The sequence below is a fragment of the Lygodium microphyllum genome, chromosome 27 (assembly GCF_053477565.2).
Source record: "Lygodium microphyllum isolate KBCC chromosome 27, Lygodium_microphyllum_v1.1.10, whole genome shotgun sequence".
Classification (NCBI taxonomy): Eukaryota; Viridiplantae; Streptophyta; class Polypodiopsida; order Schizaeales; family Lygodiaceae; genus Lygodium; species Lygodium microphyllum.
Genome location: NC_141161.1, coordinates 82,843,821 through 82,867,642, shown reverse-complemented (window position 1 = coordinate 82,867,642; position 23,822 = coordinate 82,843,821). Strand labels below are relative to the sequence as shown.

The following is a 23,822-nucleotide window of genomic DNA, read 5'->3' as shown; positions in this document are numbered from 1 at the left end:
TGCTGTTGTGAGAGTGCACAACGGAAGAACACGAACACAGAGGAGAGGAGAGAGAAAGCAGAGAATGAAGGAAGAAAGTCTGCACTGACTGAGATGAATGCTGAATACACTGAAATGGACAGAGCAGTCCCTGCACGCAGCCCGGAGCGTCAGTGAGGGGACCAGAACAGACTGGAAGCAATGGCAACACCAATGCCGGAGACGGAGATGACGGAGACAGTGCTGAACCTGCAGAGAACAATGCTGGAATGACTGGGGGGGCTGCTATATATAGCCCCCAGGCCAGTAAACTGGCCGACCTGCCAAAACTGGCCGACCTGGCCAGATTTGGCCGACCAGTCAGATCTGGCCGACTTTGGCCAGATCTGGCCGACCTGCCCAAAAACTGGGCCGACTGCAGAATAACAGCCCAGTTTGGGCTGTATGACTCCCACAGGCTGCAGACTGACAAGGACAGCCACTAAACGAACTGACAGAGCTCCTCTGTCTCCTGTCAGACTCTGACAGGAGCTCACAACCAAGAGATGACAGACTGAGAATGATAAAGAGCAGGCTAACAGCTGTCCCATACTTGAATTTGCATGAATATCTTGTTATCCATATTCCCATGGATTGGCACTATCAAGTTGGCCATACATTTGCACTTGTTGTCCCATGGGTAGCAACTATTTGTGCTTATTAACAACTTTGGCCTCTTCCAATGGAGGTTTAGGCATTTCCTTTTGTTTTTCTAGCTGTCTTGAAGCTCTAGAAGATGTCATCTTCTTTTTGCCTTTGTTGTCCTTCTTTGCGGCATTTAAGAATTGAGTAAACGGAGGATCCTTTGCCAATTCAGCAAAGAGATTTGCTGCTATCCTCATCCAATCTTTGAACCTATCATTAAATTCTTCACCCTCTTGCTGGTCATCAGCATCTTGAGGTATGGAATTCCCTACATTTGGGACATTTCCTACATTTTCAGCTTGTTGTCCATGCTAAGAACCTTGTCCAAGATCATGCATTGCATTTCCCCTTCACCATGTGAATGATCAAGTTGAGATGCATTATTATCACATGATCCCGTATCACTGTGTGAAAGCATACTTGCTGTAATTAGTAGCTGAGCATAATTTCAGCAATAATCCAAAGCTTTGAACTTGCAATCAATTGTCTCTAGCCCACCAATTCGAAGGATTTAATGGTATCTCGACAATGGAACCATGAAACCAGCCTTCCTTTCGTGAAGGGGGGTTAAGAACTTGATTATAACTTAATTACAACAAGTAATAATTAATGAAATGCTGAAACACAAACATTTACCAATCAATCTTCGACATTAGACACCTAATTGGCCCAAAAAACGGTGCCCCTTTTGGTATTTCTTTATCTTTGGATGCAATTGAACTTAAATACAATGGATTTCTTCAATCCCCTTCACAATCCAAAAGCCCCTTACTGTTAACAATGACCAACAAGTCTTCAAGTTGATTTTCCCCTTGATTTGCTTGGGCAATTGATTGGCCTTCACCAACTCCTTGGCCCAAATTTGAATGTTGGCTGGTCCCTCACTTGGATTAATTCTTGGTTGTGAAAATTCAAGACTTGAGGCTTTGATCTCCTAGCATGCTTCCGAAGGTTGCTATCAAACCCTAATTTCTGCTGTAAATTAGGGTTTACAGGCAGTAGAGAAAAAAATAATTTCTTAGCCTTTGGGGATTAGAATGCTGAGATTTTCAGAGCAAGGTTGGGAAATGATTGGAGAATGAGAGAGAATGTTGAGGAGAGAGAAAATTTAGAAATTCTTTGTGACCTCAAACATTATGATTTATATTTATCACACAAAGAAAATTGAAATAAATATGTAAATAGCTCATGTACAATATGGACCAAGTCAAGTTACAACATCATGATTCTCATTCCAAAACAAACTGACAATATCAAAATTCAGAACGAATCATAATATATCTTAAATAACTCATTAATGAGACTAAAGTTGTATAATAATAAACTCTTAAGACAAGAATAGAATCTAGACACTAGATTGACAGTGTCCAATAACTAAACAAAATCCCAAAAAAGTAAGTCTATCATCCAAAATCTTGAGTTCTCATGAGTCATTACTTATCATCATTATCATGTTTAACCTTGCCGAAGGGTTTTTGTTAAAAAACCCTTATTTTTGGGTTCTCCCTTCCAAAAAAATCCCCATGTTTTTTACTATTAGAAATATTTGTTACTCTAAGAAACATTTTGTAATTTTTAAACTCAAAGAAATGCGTTTCTTTGCTGCTATGCTAGATACCATCTAATATTTGTGCAATGTTACCTGAGTCAACTTTTGCCTTTAACATCCACTAATTTCCTCAAGTCCTTGGCCCATAAATATGAAATAATCTCAATTGCTCTTCATATATGCAACACATGCCTAACCCGTAAATATGAAATAATCTCAATTGCTCTTCATATGTGCAACACATGTCTAAACATTTGATTAAAAATTAATCCAATTGTTAAGTAAAGCAAACAAAATTTCATATCCTCGTGACAACCCTTCCCCTTGAAATCCTTGCAATCATCCTTGATTGCATTGTTGAACGTATCAAATGCAAAGTATTGCACTAGAATTTGCACAAGGGATCATAGTAAAGACAACATTGGCTACTGCTGCTAGACCATGCTATTGCCAAACACATGCTGAAAATGATTAGCGAGCATAACATAGCATAAGACTTACCAAGGATCTCAAAATCATTGCTGGAATATCATGGGATTCATGCATTACTCATGAGCTTAACTCATTTGGCAAAACTAATGACCATTTATCGCAAATCAATGTAAGATAAACCATTCGTAATTTTTGATGCATGATGTTGAGTGGTTTATCAAGATATGCATTGTGTGTGAGAAAGTGAAGTATGATAGGCAAAAGATGCCAAGTTTATGACAGTCCTCGCATATTCGAGACAGGCCTTGGCAAAGCATTGCTATGAATTTTATCTTTGAGCTTCCTCCTACATCTACAAGGATGGTGGAATATAGACTATAATTTGTAGGTTCAGTAAGTAGACCCATTTTATTCCAGTGAGGAAGAAGATAAAGGCTGATCATATGGTATGTCTTTTTATGCAACATGTGTTTTAAGTACCATGGCAGGCCAGAGTTGATCATCAGTATTTGAGATCCACGGATGACCAGTTTGTTTTGGAAGGGGCTATTTGAGAACATGGGTGCTGCACTAAGATCTCTTCATCCTTCCATCCACAAACTGATGGTCAATCTAAGGAGACTAACTCCACAAATTTGGATCTTTTGAACTGCTATGTATTAGATCACAGATTGTAGTGGAACTCCGGAGGTCAATAAAAGAAGTGCTCCACTTTCTTAATTGTGGCATCGATATTTTGTCTGTGCATGGCTCCTCTACATTCATCACTTGTAGCTGCTCTAGATCCTCAAAATTATATTTCTCACATTGTTTGCTTTTTATCCTGGCGTAAAGTCTCCTACTAGGAGAATCTCTCCTAGTTCTAGTAACGTACAAGCTTGTCTAAGAGGTTTGTGAAAGGGGACTTTCCTTCTCCATCTTCCTCTCTCTCATTGTTGGGGCACCTCAATAGCATATATCGACCCTTACAAGGGAAAGTAGTAGAGGGCAATGTATCGTGCAATAGGATCTTGTGCCATGATGCAGACTCTATCCTTGAGCTCTTGTCTAATCAACACTGCCCCTCCTACTGATCCTAGGTGGTACCTTGATGTCTCGTGCAACTCCTATGTGTGGACTCCCAGGTGTATCCTTGGTACTCTAGGCAGTCCTCCTCTCAAGACTTTGATGTGTCTTTGTGACTTGAATCAACTCATGGTTTTCTATCATCTCCTCCATTCTCCTTGGGTGTGTCTATAGTTCCATATTGTCATCCGTATCTCTGAGGTGTTTCTCTCATAGGCCATGCATCTTAGTAAGATCATCATCCAGGTAGATGGGACCCCTTGGGAGTCCATGTAGTATGGCCTTCTTCATAAAGGTTATCCTCTCCATCTCATCTCAAAACCTCAAAATGATCGTGCAATTTTACGGTTCTTTCCCAACTCTTTAGGCTTTTGTAAAGGGGAGGGCATCTTCCTCTTTGTATGCGAGGCATATACAAAAATTCTTACCATCCTTCTTGAGCCTTGAGCCCTCTTTTTTGGAAATGAATGTACTAAATCAATGAATGAAAGTATAAGGGTCAAATGACCAGAATGAAAATAGAATAACCAGGTGACCACAATGATGTGCTAAAATGTGCAAAATAGGGCTATACAGAAAATGCTAGTACTAAATATCTCAACTGTCATAGGACACCCTAGCCCTAATCATGCTAGAGGCTAGCTAGGATGTCCAAACCAGGAGACAAAGGGCATCAATGCAGAGTCCATGAGATAGCTAACACACTATACAATAGATAATAAGTATCATTTTGATAACTTGGCATATTAAAAAATGTTAAGAAGTTTTTTTCGAAATTAAAAGATATGTAGAACAATGCATTAGACTTGGCCATTGATGAGTGGACCTAGGTTATGGTGGACTTGCATAGTGGGTTAAAATAAAGACAGTGTGCACTTCCATGTATATGATCGAATTGGTTGCTTGTGGTTGGAACTCAACCACGTTGTAGGCTGAAATTGTAGAATGAATGTAGAAATCTCATATTGGAATTTTGATACTGTTTTTGAATCGTACTTGGAAAGAACTTTTATTTCATACCTATATTGCAATTCTAAAATTTGGGATGTCTTGACAGATTTTAGTAGAAATTTTTGTTTCTATTCTTAATAGTTTCCACCCAAGGACACACGCTAAAAATAAAAGCTATTAGGAAACTTGTGCAAGCTTTTAAGTTTTCCTTCCACGTGTCCTCACTTCATAACATGTGGCTGGATACTTGCTCCACGTTCCTTTTTAACTCTTAGAGACTCCTTTTTCCTATAAATGATGCTCTAGGCCTCTCATTCTGCAATCAACTTTCTTTGCTGTAATCTTGTGCTCTCACTTAGGTGGGCCTCTTTAAGGCATAGCTAAACTTACTTAAGTCCAACTCTTTGTATGTTGATGGATTCTGCCTAGATTATTTAGTTGAGATTGTGTCGGTCCTTAAGAGTGACAGTCACATTGACTTCAGCACATGCCTACATTTTATCTGTGCAAGAAACAAGAAGATTCTGTATCAATTTCTTCTAAAAAGTTTTGTATATTAATTGCTTCTTTAATAAGCTCATGGTGAATTATTTGTGAGTGTCATCCAAGCAGCTTTTGATAGCAGGTAAGGAGATTAAGCTCGATGATCTGTCGCCATTTGAAAGAAAGGCATTTCTACGAGCTGTGGCATCTGGGGAACTAAGCCGCATGATAAAGCCTTGGGAACCTTGGTGGTTGAGTCCGTATGCAAAGACTGTATCTTTGAACAGAGATGGCAATCTTCTTGTGCAGCCTGTGAAGGTTGAAGATGGTAGTAGAACATCAATAGACAATACAAGGGATATTTCTGATGTACCACTGCCTTTAGAGTCTCCTTTACCTCGTCTGAATCAGCTTACCCCTGTACAGCCGTCTCCCTTGGTCAAAGTGCATCTTTCTGATATTTTATATAGCTATTGTTTCACTCTTCGATTGTACAATGGGGACTGGTATTGTGACACTCTTGATTCAGCCTCGTCTTGTTTGGCTGTTTCCAAAGTTTTGGGAGAAGGTGAGTCTCCAGAAACAGTTGCTGGAGCACTAAATAGTTGTATAGAGATGGTATGCTCGCCTTCCTTCAAGTCTGCAGGGGGGTACAAGTTTGCAATGGCATTAGTAGATGATACAGCTGCGTTATTGCAGCTTGGAAGACCTGGTGTGATTTGTGCACTGTCTGATTTATACCAGCTGTTTGACAAGGCAATTAAGGATCTACAGAAGGACAAAGATGATGAAGTGCCCTTAAAAAGACACGCAAGTGTGAAGCATCCAAAGAAAAAGGATGCATTGAAGGTGTCACGTAAGTCTTGGAGAAATGAATTGCAGCAGATTGTAGGTGCTTGCAAAAAGGTTTATTTTTACCTGTGCTGGGTTAATGAACAGCCTGATGAGGCACTCTCTTCTTTAACCTTGCTCATTGAATCTGAGAAGTCGTTTTTTAGTGAGACTGATGGCTCCATACCTGGTGGAGTAAAGAAAAGGGGAGAGAATGTAACCAACAAAGGGAAGTTGATTATCGAGGAAATTGCTTGAAGGTTCTAAATTGCATTTATATAATCCCGTTGATCCTTGCTGGCAATCTTTACCTGTTCTTGAGGATGAGACATGCTATCAGGCTTGAGGATGATTCTGTATGCTGGAAGTTCTGAAAATAGTTCTCATCAATCCTACTAATTAATGCTGTCAGCTTTGTCATACCAGAGTGGGATATATGTGGGCAGCCATTGCAACACGTTTGTGAATCAGCTTCTGAAAATATAGTTGCATTGGTATGACAGCATTCTCCTTTATAACATGATCTTTTACCTTATAATACTTGCAAACATTTGAAACTCTTTTTTCTTCTCATCCTTATCAGCCTTCTTTGTGCGAGCAACATGCATGAGTCTCTATATGTCTACTATCCCAATGCATCCTCAATATCATCTATTTCTATCGCTTCTATTACAGTTGTAGCTTGTGAAATACCACGAGGATGTCTTTTTAATTCCATGTATAATGTTTCAAAGCCCCTTTGCATCCAATACATGATGCAACATATAAGCCCACAATGGATAGTTGCTTTCATCGAACTTATCCTCAACAACCAACATATGGAATACATCATTGTTTCCAACCATGGCCATTAAGTGTACTTGATGTAAAAGTTGCTAGTATAGAGAAAAATATGTACAAAACTAATGTGTGCTGTGTAGCATGGTATAAAGGAGACTACATAGTCTCTTATTTGCAAAGATGACTCGTGTAAAAAAAATTGCACAAAGGATAAAATAGCATTTGCTATGCTGACAATAGTACAAATTGAGGCCAAAATGAATCTAAATGAAAAACCTGACGCCAAGCCCTTATCGACGTACCTGTAGTATTTATCGACTTGCAAACGCTTGTAAAATCTCATTCCAATGTGAAAAAATCAAGTAAAGGGTATTGACAACTCTACCCTACCCAAGAGGTCAAAGCTCACTTTAACACCAATTGATGGATTTAGGGTTGTAGGAATACAAGTACACAACTTCAAGAAGAAGAAGCTTGAGATAGCACAACTCAAAAGTATATTGAGAGTCAATCAATAGAGAAGAGTTACAGGACTATGTCTTAAAAGTGAAAAGGCATATATATAAGGTTCAGGGAAAAACTCCTTAAGAGGAAAAAAAATGCCTTGGTAGTCTCAAGTGTGCTCACACACATCACTATCAAAATATACTAACAATATATTATGTAAGTATATATGTACACTTATGTAGTTAGTCAAAAGATGGCTAAACTAGTTTTTCATGGTGGCATACTCAATAAAGCAAGGAAAATGGCCAAGGATGGGAAGAATTTCCAGTGTTGAGGAAAGGAATACTTGGAGAAGATTATGAGAAGGTGCCATTAGTAGGTTGAACAAAGAATTGTATCCAAGCTAAGTGACTTTGAAGAATAGGGTCTCCAGTGGTCTCATTAATGCACGTGGTAGTTGAAGAAATTGGTTTCTTTATCAAGTGTCCTTTCCACATTGCTTTAATTGAGGTGAATTGAGAACTAAAGAGAGAGAAGTGCAAATGACTTAAACAAGGAAGTTTAATCATAGATAACTCAAGAGACCTAGATATGTCTTGCCCTTGATGGGCCTTAAGCAAATCTAGGGGAGTTGGGAGAAGGGCTACAAAGTCAGAGAGAGACCTAACCAACTAAGGTCACTAGGGATATCTAACTGGAGGGCATTTAGGTGTAGTTCAAAGGCCTAGGAGGTTAGAGATGGAGCTGACGAACTAAGGTCACTAGGGATATCTAACTTGAGTACCCCTAGGTGTAGTTTAGTCCCCATGGGTGCACATTTATTTTCTTTTGTTTTATCCCTCTCTTTTAAAAAAATGAAAGTGCTTGATGAAGAGTTTTCTAGAATGGGCCAAAAGAGAACATTTTGGCTACATCAAGGCTTATAAACCACGTGTGCCCTTTCTTACCCATGCAAAGCCCAAAAGCTTGCACCTACTTTGAGTCTCAAGTGAAGTTCCTCGGCCTCTCTACTCTTTTCTTACAATGGTCTAACGTTCTCTTGTATCTCTTTATCTTTTGCTTGAATATTTGAGCATTGTTATGATAATTTAAGTCCATAGTATGAAAGTCATAAGGAAAGTAATATCTTGATGAGTTTAATAGAGTTCATACATGACATGTTGAGATGAGACTCTAAAGACGTGCCCTCACGAATATTGATTCAACCAACACTCTCAACATCATCATAAAATGACTCATCATCAATGAACTAAAACTCATTGTTGAACTCATCATCAATTCACATCTCCCACATACTTGTTTGAACTATTTGATGAAGCTTTATGGATCATCTTCGGTGCAATATTTGTCAAGCTGCTTAGCAACTAAGGGGACTTTGTCTCGGTTTCTCTATTTTAGAGTATTTCCCATCCCAAATATTAGGGTTTGAGTGTTTCATACTCCTTCATTGAGCAAATTATTGTGATCGAATAGCTTGCATTGAACTATGTCCATGAGGGTGCTGTTAGATTATCCCACATCCCAACATTCACAAGCATATTCTGCATCCCATCTAGTTTTGCTTGCATGACCCTCAACTATTGTTGAATGTCCCATGTGTGGATAAGAAGCTTACCAAAATTTGTGATGCCTTGGTCTCTCAAAAATTGGAGTCTCTTCCATGCCTTTAATTGTGAGTTTTGTGATGTCAAAACATGCTACTCCATTAAAGCTAGCTGGACAAATGGAATCATCCATGGTGCTTCTTGTTTTGTTACAACTACGATCTAATTGATGAGGTCCATTATTAGCACTTAGGTTGTTTTAAAAATTCATATCCGAGTTGACCTCTCATGAATTAGGATTTCTTTCCTTCTTTAGGGTCAAACTTACTTGACCACTTCTCACGTGCATGCACTTGCAATGTCCCTAAGCTCTTTTTAGCTAAGTGTGTTGTGATGGGGTTTGGGTTTGTTACAAATGTTGTTTTCAACTTTATGCTTGTTCTTGTTGCGTTTGTTTGGTCTTAGCAAATAGACAATTTGCTAAGATAACAAAAATTTCTTCTTAGCTATATAACGTAGTGCAATAATGATTCTTGTGCTTAATCATGCTTTCTTTTTTCACATAAAAATTGTAATTACATATGGTCAGCCATGCTTTCTTTTTTCACAAACAAATTCCATTTACATGCTCAACCAAGCTTTCACTTTTCCAAACAAAAGGTGTTATGCATAACCAATGCAACATGGTTTCAACATTGTGTACTTTTGGTCTTGGTTGCTTGTGCACCCTAGTTGTGACGATGTGAGTCCTACATGCGACCTAGTTACCCTAATCCCTAGGTGATTATACAAAGTGATGCATTCACGATTATACTTCTAAGTTATTACGGTCTTACTCTAAATTATGTGCCAAAAGAGTGAGTTTTTAGATTTGTCCCTAAGGGAAAATCTAACTATGGATTTGCAAGGAAGCACGGTTTGCAAATGCAAATTGGCGACTCCTAGGGTGCCCCAAATAAGATAAAAGGTTTAAGGTGTAATCCTAGTTTTCACATGTAAGAGGATGTGTGCCTTTATGGTGTGATAGAGGTCTAAATGAAGGGTTCAAACATGCCTTAAGCTAGCCTAAGGATCAAGACCTAGGCTTGCACGTGCCTTTAATAGCCCTAAGGACTTAGCAAAAGGGTGCAACTACTTGGTGCCTACAATGATTCCTAAGATGCAAGGGTAGCTTAGTGGGTTTGAGTGTGTGTGGTCTTGTCATGAGTGCATGTGAATCCACCCCTAATGTGTGTATAAGGTTTTACCCTTGTGACTAGCTAAGTCTCCCAAATTACCTAAGGCCAAGTGCCTTAATTCCCTTATGCAAGAGCATCCTAAGCTACATGTACAAGTACCTAACTAGGGCACATTATTGAATGTGCCCTATTAATGTTCTCATAAACCTAGTCTATGTGTTTGCAAGTGCGGTGTGTGGCTACTGCCCTATAGTGTGTATGTGCCTTGTGAGTGAGTGTTTAGCTAGTGCCTAATGTGCTCTATCTTAAGGTGCATGAGTGAAACTTGAATGTGTGTGATTGGGTGTTAATCTTAGTATGCACGTGTGCACTTGACTAGATGTGCATTAGTGAGTTGATTTGGTGTGCACAAGTATTGACTACTTCAAAAATGAGATCCTAAGGCTAAGTTATCCTAATGTAAGGGAGTGTCCCTATTTCTATGTGCACAAGCACTAATTTGTGCATAGTTGTGCTTAAGGCCCCCAAGTGCATTAGTGTGTTTCGCTAGGTTTAGTTGAATGTGCCATTACTTAATGTGCATTAGTGAGTTGATGTTAATGCACACTAGTAAATTGATGTTGATGCACACAAGTATGATTTGCTAATGTGCTTCAGAGGTGGCTTTGCTTAATTGACATGTGCACTAGTGCTCGAGAAGAAGGCATGTGCACAAGTGAAAAGGATTTGTGTATGCACATGTCCAATCAACTGCTATGTCTATGAGTGGGGTGTACACGAGCACTAATTGGAGTGCTAAAAACCAAGGCATGACTACTAGAAGGATAATGTGCATGAATGCCTAAGGTACCATATGCCTGAGTGCACTATGTTCTTATTTAATTTTGTGCACTTATGTGCCCAATGTGCCTAAGTGACCTAGATTCTTAAGGTGCAAGCATATGTGTATAGGTGCTTGATTCTTGTGCATGAGTGCCTACTTTTTATGATGAACGAGTGCACTAAATGCACAACTATGTCTTGAACTAGAGTGTATATGGTTTGCAATGTGCTCAAGTGTGGAGTGAATAGGGTGCAAAATTAACTTACAACAACATGCATAAAGTGAGGGCTTTGTAGGGTGGTGGTTAGGTGCGACCAAGTACCTATAAAGAAATGTGTATGAGTACATCAAATTTGAGTTTGAGGTTCTCTCCATAAATTGGGCACCCTACCCACTTCTTGGATTCTTGACTAGTCCTTTTTAATGTAAGCATACATCTCATGTTGATCGGATGAATCTTATCAAAAGTAAATAAAAGTTTAGTGCACAGAGCCTCATATAGCTATGTATCTCTCTATCTAACATTGGGATATTTTAGAATTTGTGTGGGAGTGATCTTGGGTCTCAAAAATACTTACAAGATAATTGTGCAACATCAACATAATTGGAATACATATGTTGTAGCTTATGGATGTTGGTGTCTTGTTTAATCTAATGCAATTTAAAGAAATAATCATTTCCAAAATAATTTTGGTACATTATGCTTTCATTTAATTCTTTGCTATTTGAGGCTAATAAGGGTAAACTTATATTTTCAGATAGAGCATGATATGGATAGGCTTAGATAACATAAACACTTCCAAAATAGAAAAAGCACATGATTTGTTATTGGATTATTTGTGCAAGAGACCCTTGCCCTTCCTATATAAATACACCCTTAGAGAGCCTCTCATCATCATACGTTCTTGAGCCCAAAGGCTATCAATGATGCCATGATCAGTTTGAGGGAGCTTTAAATCTCCACCTCAAACCTCCCTTCTCCCTTCTCCCTCCTCCACCATCACCATCATCTTTTCCTCTTCAATCCATTGCCTTTCCTCTTTGTCACACTTGTCTATTTCTTTTCTCTCTTATCTTCTTATCTTACTAGATTTAACTTAAAAAGTATAAGCTACCAACTCACTTAAACTACTTATAATATCACTCCCCCCCCCCACTTATACCAGTTGAAGTTCTCTGGTGGTGGGGAAACTCTGCTAGACTTTGATAAGGAATTTCATGTATGCAACTGAGAGCTAAACTAGCTCATGGGAGTGCTTGAGAATATCACGACAAATGTGAAGTCAACACACACAAGAATGGAAGATCTATTCCATTTTCTAGAATTTTCCCTTTTGGGCCCCAACCCTTTTTCACCTTTTACTTTGCCTTTTGGCTTATCTATTTGGCCTTCCAACCATTATAGATCATCATGTTCTAATTTGATTTAGACCTTTCAACATTGCCATGGAGCTTTACAACTTGAGCCTAGGGCTAATGTTCGGATTTTAAATTGAATAGCTCTTATGACGTATGGGACTTAAAAATATTCAAACCTAAATAGTTCTCGCATGTAATGCATTTCTTAGGAGCACTGTGATGGGGATATATGGTACTGGCAGTACAAGTTATGAAGGGGGAAAGAAGTGTTTGCCAAGTGTAAGAGTGTACACAAGAGCCAAGGACTTACACATAAATGAAGATGGATTGAGTTCTAAAGAAGAGGAAGTGCATTAGCATTGTGTATATGTATCTATGTGTGCATCCGAGGATGCCTAGGAATGTTTACTTGTGTGTAATGAGCATTGCATTCATTTGGGGTATCTCCCTTACAAGTCAAGGTTTTAAGGTATTTCATTAAGAAAGATGAGAGAGGTAATTCTCTCACTAAGAAAGACGAGAGACATGATCCTCTGGAAGTGAGGAGAGAAATGATTTTATCTTTCTAAGGTCTAAAATGACACAAGCTTTTGTGTGGAATTCAATCTTAAGGTTGAGGCCCAATGCAATCTAATGAACTCTCCTTATCTATGGCTCAAGGTGGTTTCATGGACCACAAGTTGAGTACAGTTTAAAAAGCTATTAAAAAAAAAAATAGACATGGTGAAACCATTTTTAAAATATCTTGCGATAGAAAGCCGATCTCTAAAAACAGCCTATGTGATTTATTGGAAACGACAAGATCTACAACTTTTGTGATATTAATATCATATATTACAATAATGCTTATTATTTACAATAATTGATAATTAAAAATTTTACATATTTATAATTAACGTTACATATATTAAGAAAGAAAGAAAGAAAGATGGAAAGAAAGAAACATTAACATCTTATGAGGCCAAAATCGACTTATGAGACAAAGCCATGTACAATGTTGGTTGTCACTAAATATCAAATTGTGACACGCTTAAAGATGGTGAGTGATATAATGTGAAAGAAACTAAGGTGGTGAAGAAAACAAAATAGTGCTCATATATAGGGATACAATGGAAGCATGAGGTAGTGCATGTCTAACTGTGCGGCAGAATGATATCCCTATATCTAGTTCCACCCAATCAGGATCGGTGGATAGAGTATGTCATACATCTCAAACGAAATAGTATGTGGATAGCATCTGGATTGAGCCCTTAACTTTGTTAGCTGCTGCTCATGTCTTTGGAAAATCTCCCTTATCTCTCTCTAATGTAGCATTTGTGTTTGGTATCCCTCTATTTGCAAGCAATGTGTTGCTGTAATCTCCTTGGGTCTCTAGTTGTCACCCCTCTCTATGTGGGTGCTATGTGCGTTGACACTGTCTAGAAGAAATCAGTGAGATGTGACCGACGTCCCCCCTCCCTGTGTAGTGTCAGCCTATAGTAGTGATGTGTGGAGGCTTTGAATTGGGACTAGGAACTCGCCTAGGTGGCATTGGTGGTGTGGGGACTCCATGACTAGCTTGATGGAGGTTTCTCCGCCAAATAGTAGGGGGTACTTAGCTTGGATTGCACTTTAGGCTTTGCATTTGCAAATGTAGTGCTCCTCACTCTTCACCTTCTCCTGGCATAGCTTGCAAATTGGCTTAGCTCGGGGAATGTGGGTTGCTCTCCTAGTCTCAATCTCAAGCTCGTGATACATTACCTTGATCTAGCCAATGTGTAGTTGCCTCTCATGTGGCATGTATACATCTAGGTATTTAGGTCTCTCAATGAAGTTATCTACTGTAATCTTCATGAAGTGGTCTATGATATGCAAATGAAGAGATTTCTTGCACTCAACCAAGACATGTCTAGAGAAGCAATGAATGTGGGATGTCCCACACCAGTGTCTTAATTTTCTAGCATGAAAAGCCTCCACAAGAAAAGGAAGACCTTCAACACCCGCAAACTTGTTTAAAGTTGAGATTATTAAAGAAGACCTAGAACTACTAGATTCCATAACTAAATCGCAATTAAAAGTAAAGGCTGTGAGTTTAATAGGACCCTAGTTAGTAGGATCATCACTAGGGAGAAAGAATGCTAAGAACTAGTCTTTAAAAAATAGAAAGAAAATGTTCAAATTTAGCCTAAAAGTGCAAGATAATTATATGAATAGTGGTCAAAGTACCAAATGTGAGAAGAGTAACTAATCCTCCACATTGACAAAAGTAAAACTTGCCAAGGTAGCATACTGTCCAAGCTCAATATGTTAACCCAAACAAAGAAGGTTGTAGAAGGATTTAACAAATTCAAAGTGAAAGGGTTGGTGAAATGTTTTGGTGAGCATTCAAGAAAGCACGTGTCCAAAAGTTGTTGGAAGAGGCTACAACTATGAATGAATGGCACTATTGGAAATGAAAGAGATCAATGGAAGATTGCAAGGGCCTAATAACCGAGGAAGAATTGTAAAAATGTGTTATAAGAAGTAACCTACTATCAACCAATTCAATGTGGTGTTGTTTTGATGCAAGCCTTAAAGGTTGGTATATTTGCACTTGAAAGAGGCTAAAACTATGAATGAATGGCACTCTTGAAAAGAAAAGATATCAAGGGAAGATTATAGGGGCCTAATAACTAGGGAAGAATTGAAAAAAAAATTGTTACAAGAAGTAATCTACTACCACTCAATTTAATGTGGTGTTGTTTTCATGCAAGCCTTAAAGGTTAGTATATTTGCACTCTCTAATGAAGGTGAGAAGGCCTATGCCATTGTACTAAATAATTTGGAAACAAATTAAAGGAGAAAAAAGAAAAAATGGGAAGCCATGGAAGATTTGGCTTTTTTTGAAGAATTACCAGGCAATGTTAATTGGAAGGTGGTCAAGAAGCTATAGGAGTCTAAGGTAATAGAGGTTCACACCAAGGACAAAAATTGGGACCTTTGAAGGTTTTGCAACTTGGACACTATGCACTAGAAACCTGCTCTTTATTTGACTAAAAACCTATTGAAGAATGGTGAAATCATGTGATATTTACTAACTTCACTAGTCAAACACTCGAAAGTTGATAAAGTTGAATATAGTAAGTATGATAAAGAAGAAGTGGAGAGATTGTTGGAAAAATAATATTTCTAGTGTTAAGAGAGGAAATTGACCCTATGATCCCTTCTATATCGCACTAATATCCTTGGTGACACCATCATTATAATGAAATAATCAATAAGGAGATAAGCTTTACAATGCCTTCTAAGTATGCTAGAAGACAAAGTTTATAGGACAAGGTGTAGTCAAAGAATCATTTGATTCACTTGTGGAGCTCTTAGTCTCCATTACCAAATTTCAAAGAAGAATATAATGAAGACCTATGTCTTCATGTGCCAAATTTCATATTAGTATTTGTGTCAACAATGCCAAAACACCATAGCACTGGTTGGTGATGTTAAGTCTTATGCCTACAAAATGGATTAGGGCACTTATAGAATGGATTAGGGAAGAATTCATGAACTTAGACCAATTGATGGAAGAAAGTGTTAAGTCTTATGCCTACAAAATGGAATCTACATTAAACGAGATATCCAAACCATAATTTTGCTACAAAAATCTAGAAGGTGGTGCTCTTTACAGGACTAGAGCTAGAAGTAAGAGAGTTTGTGAATTAAGAGGACATGTAGCCTTACAGTAAAGATTGGAGGGTGCTAGAATGTATGATGAAGTGGAGGCTAGACTAGAAATGGTCCAAATAATAGAAGACTTGCCTACCTTAGTGCTAGGAGGAATGCATCAACCAAATCCCTTTTTGGGGATTGTCATCTATCCCTACCCATAGATGCCAACAATGCCTCTATACAATGCTCAAATCCAATAGTTGCCCTAAGCAATGCTTATGGCGATGAATAAATGGAAATAGTAACAATAGCTTAGTCAATTGCACTAGTGGTGAGTTGTGAATCAACAATACTAACTTTGGAACCCATTCAACTAGAATCAAAATAGTCCAACACACAACTCTTAAATTAAGGCTAGAGTAGAGCCCCTTATGCCTATGACAATCAATTTGAACTATATAATAGAGGCACCTAAGATTTACACTACAAAATCTAAGACAATGTGAAATTTGAAATTTTCATTTGTCTAGTTTGGTAGTGAGTATTAGAAAGAGCTAATGGATGTGTTGGTAGAGCAATTATAGGCCTAAATGTGAATACTATTATGCCTCAAATGTGATAGTAGCAAACAAAGATACCTTAAGATCAACCGCATGGTGTGAAATATGCCATCAAGTGGACACTTAACCACTCACTGTGCCCAAAAATCAACCATCTCTAGTGCCTTATATTTTTATTGTCTAAAAAAGAATCACAATGAAGATATTTTCTTCTTAAAGAAGATGCATGAGAGAAGAAGCAAAGAAGAAGAAGTCAAGTTTAACCCGCTACAATTTAAAATGGCACACAAGATATAAAGCCAAAGAATAAATCATGCAAATAAAACTTTAGGCCCAGGAGGTTCCCCCTCTCAAAGTTACAAAGGATGTCAATCTATTGGTGGCTAGAGATTAGAAGTGGAATTTTATAGATGTGGAGAAACATGCTACATTCTTCAAATTTCCTTGGCCTGAGAGGTCACTATGGCTTGTTCCATTGATCAAGGTTGTCAATTTCAAACACCCAAGAAATCATTAAGGTAGTACATGCATAATAATTTGCTATAATAGAACTTGTAGGATATAGTTTAAAAGAATGACCAATAGGTCTAGGATCTAGAAAAGTTCAAAACTCCTAAATGATGTACCTTGCAACCCATTCTTGAAGAGAAGAGAAAAAAATAAAAATTGGTGTGATCCCATTTCCAAGTTAATCTTGGAGAGCCCAATAACTCCAATCATGTAGTATGACTTGATGAGGGACTTGGACATCTTCCAACCCAATTTGATGTTTCTTTAGTTTTTATGTTTTTTCCAATGTTTAAAAGAGGGTCCAAAAAGTATTATTTCTAAGGGATGCCAATTATGGATTTCCAATCCTACAAATGCCACAAAGTCTATCAAAGTTCTAGAGCCCATAAAGGAGGCAAATATGGCCAATGCTTTTCTGGATCCAAGAACCCTAGAGACATGACTATGGATTGAAGGATATCAACACCTCAAAGTGGGATGTAACCTATTTAAAGAGTTAATGGTCATACATGACTAGATTTAGGAGAACCTAGATACGTTCTCTTAGTTTTGTACAAGGATTTAAAAGAGGTTGATAAAACTTTTTGGCAATACCACATTGATCTTGAGCCTAACCTGAGGTAGTACATTAGTGCCGATGCCCATTGAACCTAAACTATTCTACCCTAATCAAAATGAATTTTCTCATACTCTTAGGTGTAGACTTATCTATCAAGTGGCCAATAGTGAATAGGCTTCACCCATTGTGGTGGCAACTCCAAAACCAAGAAGGAACCTTTTTTCATTTCTTGACAATCAACTATTGGATATAGTTGTAGGTTGTAAGTTGTATTCTTTATTGGATGGATTTAATTGATATAATCAATCTAAAATTACTAAAAAGGATCAATCTAAGACAACCTTCAGGGGTGCCTATCATTTAAATTATCAAATGCAATCTAAGACAATGTTAACCGTCAGACAAACAAGGTGGGAAATCTGGAAAAGCTAAAGCAGAAGACAAAGGCCAAGGCAGAGTGAAACGGAAGATGAAGGCATGCTAAGAAAAATCTAGAAACACAAGAAGTGCAGAAAAGTCCTAAATAAGGGAAAAAGGCGCACAAGGAAAAGCGCAAGTTAATACTTTTGTAAAAGAGCGCAAGCGCATCATGATTTAATTTAAGGAGTGCCGGGCTCTCACCTGTGCAATTTGTAAATGTAGACGGGCGGTGGAAAGGAAGCTAGGAAGATAGAAGGACAATGGGAAAAAGGGCCTAGGCCACGACTGGCCATGTAAAAAAGGGGATAAGGGGATGACCGCCCAAAAGGGATTTAGGGTTTTGTATATAAAGTTGAAAAGTGAATGAGAAGCTCATTCTTATGTGTGGCCAAAAGTGGCTCTCCTCCTCTTCTTCTTCTTCTTCTTCTTCTTCTTCTTGCTTGCTTGCTTGCTTGAGCTTGTGCTTGAGAGAGGGAGTGTGAGGGAGTGAGTGTGTGAGGGTGAGGGACTGGGGAGGAGACGCTCTCCATCTTCTCCTCTCTTCTTCTCTTCTCTTCTCTTCTTTTCTCTTCTCTTGCTCGCGGCAATGAAGCTTGGAGCGTGGAGCTTGAGGATGGAGCTTGCTTGAAGCTTGCATTTGGATCGTGGAGCTACCGGAGTGCGCGGGAGAGGAGGTAACTCGATCGGCATGGAGGTAAGCTCACTACACCCGTAGATATGGATGGCACGTTGGCTATGTGAGAGGTAGCCATTAGTGCTCGGCTTGGAACACTTGAAACAATAAGCGGTCCGTGGGTCTTGGCGGTTGAGTGAAAGCTCCCACATTTTGGTTCCGTTGCCGGACCTACGAATTCAAGCCTCTAGCGCTTGTGTGCTTCGAATTGAGCATGGAAGTAGGGTTTTCCTCGAACCGGTGCTTGAGATAGATAGGTAGGAAGAAGCGAGGGAGTTTGAAGAGGTATTCGATCTCCTTAGTAAGTTTTTGGTTTTTTGGATTTGGAAAAGCATGTTGGAGCAGTATAGGTATTTGCTTTGTGATTTGGATGCATTAGGGTAGGAAAAAACAAAGAAAGAGAAGAAAAACAAGCCTCAGGGTTTTTGCTGTCATAACAGGGCATAAGGGTCTGATTCGGTTGCCGATTTGCATTTTGGAGTTTATTGGCTATTCCAGGTGTATACAACTCTTCCCCTCCATCCATAGCTTTGATTTAGAGGTGTATGATAGGCCGTGACCTGAATCATGTGATTTGAGCGATTTATCGTTGCGCCGGTGCAAAAGTCATGCCGCGTTCGGCCAGTTCGAGTGATGACGATTTTGGGCCGAGTCCCAGAATTGGTCCTCGGCCCACTCAACTTAGACACCCACTGCTCGGCCTGTCCGAATCGACCATTCAGACAAACTTTGAAATTCGGCCCTTGGCCCTCCCGGCTCGGCCCAACCCTACTTGAACAAGTTGACATTCGACCCGGTCGAATTCACCATTCGGCCCTCGGTTCACTTGGCCACTTGGCCCTCGGACAACCACACTCAAACTGGCCGAATTTGACACTCGGACCAGTTACATTTGGCCCTTTCTCATTCGGACCTCGGCCCTCAGATGAATCGGGCATTCGGTCCCTGTAATTCGAACTTGTTGGGCCAAATTTGGATTTTTTCAAATTTTAACCTGTAGACCCTGAAACTGACCAAGAGACCATATAGAGTCGAAACCACCTCATAGACCTATCACTGGGCTGAAATCTAGAGCAACTAGTTCAAAACTTGGCTAAAACGGTCCTTCAAATTGCGCATGGCATTTACCATAACGACATGGTCCTTCAAATTGCACCTCCCCCAAGTAGGTTGGAGAGAAAATGCTCGCCATGACAGGTCCTCCAAATTGGACCCTAGTATAGTAATGGCTCTACACGAGCATGGATTCTCACTTGCAAAAGAGCAACCAAAAGCCCATACCCGAACAGAGACAAATAGAGACCCTAGAACCTCAATGGGCCAATCTAGCCAACAAGGGCAAAAAGGCCACACTACAAAAACACGTACATGTTGCATTCAGACTGCATCTGGTCAAAGCGAAAAGCAACAACAGCGAGGATGACTAGATATGACAGTCCTAACGATAGATGCACCTTGAATAGCACTGCACAGGTGAGGCAAGACATCAGTGGAGAATCCACATCAGGTCGTGCAGTTGGGGACTCAAGGGCGTTTGTTAGAAGGCTTAAATTTATAAGCCAAGCCCCAGAGGATGAAGACATGGTACTGCCTGCTTATCTTATTGTCAAACTCACCGCGAAAAGAGGGCATACTATCGATGCTCTGATTGATGAAGGAGCAAATTTTAATATCTTGACCTATGAAGCATGGACCCTACTAGGCCAATCACAGCTCACACCGACTAATGCAACTCTTAGCTCTTACGGGGGACACCCACAAGCACTCATAGGAAAGTGCAAAGTCCTTGCGACAATTGAAATTGAAAGCTTGCCTATCCTATTTCATGTTCCTCCAAGATCGATGGAGAGCCAATACAACGCCGAGATGGATTTTGAAAGCGTTGCTATGTGCTCAAGGGTATTATGTAGGTAATTGATGGATTTGGGTACCAAAACCCCTGCTAAACTATCTCTATCAGCTGAAGGCCAGAATGTATCAAAAGCAACGAAGCACATGAGGAAATCTAAGAGAAACTCCAGGTCTCAAGGCAAGAAATCAAACATGAGTGTTTGAAAGAAAGAGCCTCAGCCTAGCATGCTTAATAAGCAGATGTCATATGTAACCATTGAGTGTGCACAAAGACCACTAATGCTCAAGGAGCTTTTGACTCCCCAAGAGGATAATGAGCACCAGAGGCATCATCTAACAGCCACAAGCAAATCTCCCAACCAGTGTCAAAGCCACTTAGGAGTCCTAGGTCTCCTACACCTCTTTCCCTAAATGGACATAGGAAGCATAATAGTCGTCAAGTGCAGCTACTCAATCCCAATCTCTACCTACATCTGAGCTTCCAAACGTCCAAGAGGCAGGACATGACACCACCCTTAGCTCTCAACCTAAGGATATGCTTGTGCAATCCACCATGGCTAGCTCAACTGATGCTCGATATACACAAGTGAATGCTCTAAGGGCAAGAAAAGACATGATCACTTCCAATCGACCTAAGGACTTGACACCGCAATCCACCAATAGTAGCAAGTCCACTGAACTAGCTGCTACTACTTCCAAACAGGGATCATAGCAGTCACAACCCTTGGCCATGACATGCCCCTTGCAGAATGTGTCCTTAGTAGTTTACCTGTGGAGGAGGTGTTGCAACCAACTTCCTTGACAACTCTAGCACTTCGAAAGTGCCTAAAGCCTAGGCTGGAGGAGTTAAACAGAAGGGAATTGGTTGAAGAGCTAGACTCTCCAAAAAGGGAGGTAGTTGTACCCTCACAACCTAGTGAGGCTATTCAGTTGAGCCATGTCTAGGTCCCATGAGGATACACTAGAGAAAGAGAATGTTGAGGCCCAACCAAGCACATCAATGGTTGACCTAGTCCAGGGTCCCGAGTCATTGAGAGATGCACCTTCACTGACTAAGAAAAAGAGGAGGAAACAACAAAAACAACAGCTGTTACAAGTGGTTGTGGACCCAAGAACATTGAGACCAAGAGCGTTGGAGAGTTGAGGAATAAAGCATCGAGTCCATCCACCAATGAACCCATTCGTGTCTCTCCTAATGGCAGTGAAACCTCACACATTTGTGCGTTCTGAAAAATCAAAGCAACCGTTACCATCAACGGTTGCTTGCAACACTCAATCCACTGACAACAGAACTTGCATTGACCAATCAAGAGTGGATACAACACGGTCACAACAGGATGACAAATATACCAATCACATCTAAGGAGAACCATGACGCAATAACAAAGCCTCAGGGGAAACATGGAAACCCCAAGAGCATAAGCAACCCTAGTGTGGACCAATCTTGCTCATCTAGGCCTGAGCCCCCAGCTACGCTAAAGCCTAGGGAAACTCCTAGAACCTTGCATGAGATAGCAACCGAGCAAGCCCTTGTTGAACATAGAAGTGTCGCAGAATGCTTAACTGAGTTGGATGCTAAGCTCAAAGTGTTCACACATGTCTATGTCCTTGCGGACATGGGTGCATTCCCTAAGGAGCAACTTGAAGAATACTTGCCATTTTCCCTATCCTGGGAAGAGCAAGAACATCTTGACGAGTACTATGATAGGCTCCTGCATGAATGCATGCGACTCACCTCTGACGAGGAAGCCGACGAACTATGCTTAAGTATAACATTCAATGATGTGCTCTGCCAACCAAATCTCTTAGAAATAGAGCAACTAAAGCGACAATCAGAGGGTCGAAGTCAATTTGAAAACCGTTGGTTTGAAAACCGCATTGCAATGGCTGAACTAGGAGCCCAAATTATGATGGTCTCAGAGAAACAGTTAGCCAAATGGCAGTCTCAAAGAGACCCAATCTATGTGGCGCCGACTTCCTTTCGAGTACTGACTGCCATTCGAGGTATGGACTTAGTCGGAACTAGCCAAGAGAACTCTAGGAGCTACATGTTGCAAGTAGACTCGGACAAGGTACCATGATACTTGACGTTGCAAAATACTTGATGTTATTAAGAAGGCTGCTGCGGGTACTGGATGCTTGTGCCACACTCCAGTACAATCCTGAGTCCTACAATTGGTTTTTATCCTCACGAAGTGACTTGGATTTATAAATATGTACTTAAATAAACAATGAATTTTGTGACCCTGTATAGATAATATCAACACACACAAGCAATGATAGTCAAGCGCAGGGAGAAGAGTTGGACTTGACAAGCTGAGTTCCTCAGGTCCTCCTCTCACCTCACATTTAGAAGTCATGTGACCATTCCTACCTCTAGGTGGAGGGCATGCAACCCTCATTACTGCCATAGGAAGCCTTGACCAACATCTTTGATGGTGTAGACGGGGCACCGTCCCATTCTATGCACCTTTCCCCTTTTCGGTCTATCCTTCCGAGGATGAGCCCTACCCCACTCCATGACAACCAGTCCATGAAACTTAGCATAAGCCAAGATCTGCTAATGGCTTGAGGCAAAACGAACATCATCATGGGGGCCATCCCTCTACAACAAACACTGCATGCCTCACCTCTCCCCTCCCCGTTCAATGCGCTTAATAACCCACTGTATAATCCCTTCCATGTGAATAGTTTTATCCTGTCTCAGGGCCTAATCCTTGGTTCGCATTTTGCAGGTTCCCCCTACGGTATAGCAGCCATGGACCACATAGTGCAGCTGGCATGCAAGGAAGCTCTCCGCCGTCGGAAAGAGCATAAGGCACCAGCGCCCCCACCAGAACGCTACGTGTCTACTCTAAAGAGGTACTCACCAAAAAGAGGCCCTAAACGACACCGCCCAGGATGTAGGCCGAAAACCCCCCAAGCCAAGAGGACGAGGGCTCAAGGGAGCACATGGGGTGTGGCAACACTAGCCATGCAGGCTCCCACACCAGACGCTCGGGCACCAGGTACTCGAAAGAGGAGAGGGCAACTCGAGACAAGCAGGAATTTGACGCATTATTTAAAAGCATTCTGGAAACAGTTGCAGCCAGGGACTACACCATCCGAGTCCCAGCCGACATCTTCCCTGCCCAGCCTCACAGGAGCCCCTCACCGACACAGTCTCAGTCGCCCGACCACCCGGACTCGCCCCGCCTTGTGCAAATAGAGTAGCCCCTATGACATATAAGCAGCTTAGCAAAGGCCATCCTGCCATAACTTTTTGTGTTTAAAGGTTTAAAGGGGCAGGCTCCCCACTTGCATACACTTTTCTTACCTATTGCTAATATATGCCACATCTTTAACAAGCACCTAAATATGCATCACAATTAGTATCATAGGATTTTGTTAAAGTAATATCTTGACATGATTGTATCTATTCGTTGTACTTGAGGCATGCGACTTGCATATACTCTCATGAAGTGACAAGTGGATGCAGGACGATGCAGGTCTTCGTGCGAATGTGTTCAATGCCTAAGTCACC

At 40.3% G+C, this 23,822-nt stretch overlaps 1 protein-coding gene across 2 annotated transcripts in view; it reads left to right on the top strand.

Annotated features, from left to right (window-relative positions):
• Window positions 1–6,810, top strand: part of LOC148012536 (uncharacterized) — a 41,701-nt gene extending 34,891 nt beyond the window's left edge. Inside the window, exon 2 of one of the 2 annotated variants that reach the window (XM_087668938.1) lies at window positions 5,283–6,810. In XM_087668938.1, coding sequence (XP_087525064.1) covers window positions 5,283–6,232 — 950 coding nt within the window. In that variant the 3' untranslated portion in view covers window positions 6,233–6,810. The remainder of the gene's footprint in view (window positions 1–5,282) is intronic. The other variant, XM_087668939.1, reaches the window with a different exon arrangement.
• The last annotated feature ends 17,012 nt before the right edge of the window (window positions 6,811–23,822 follow it).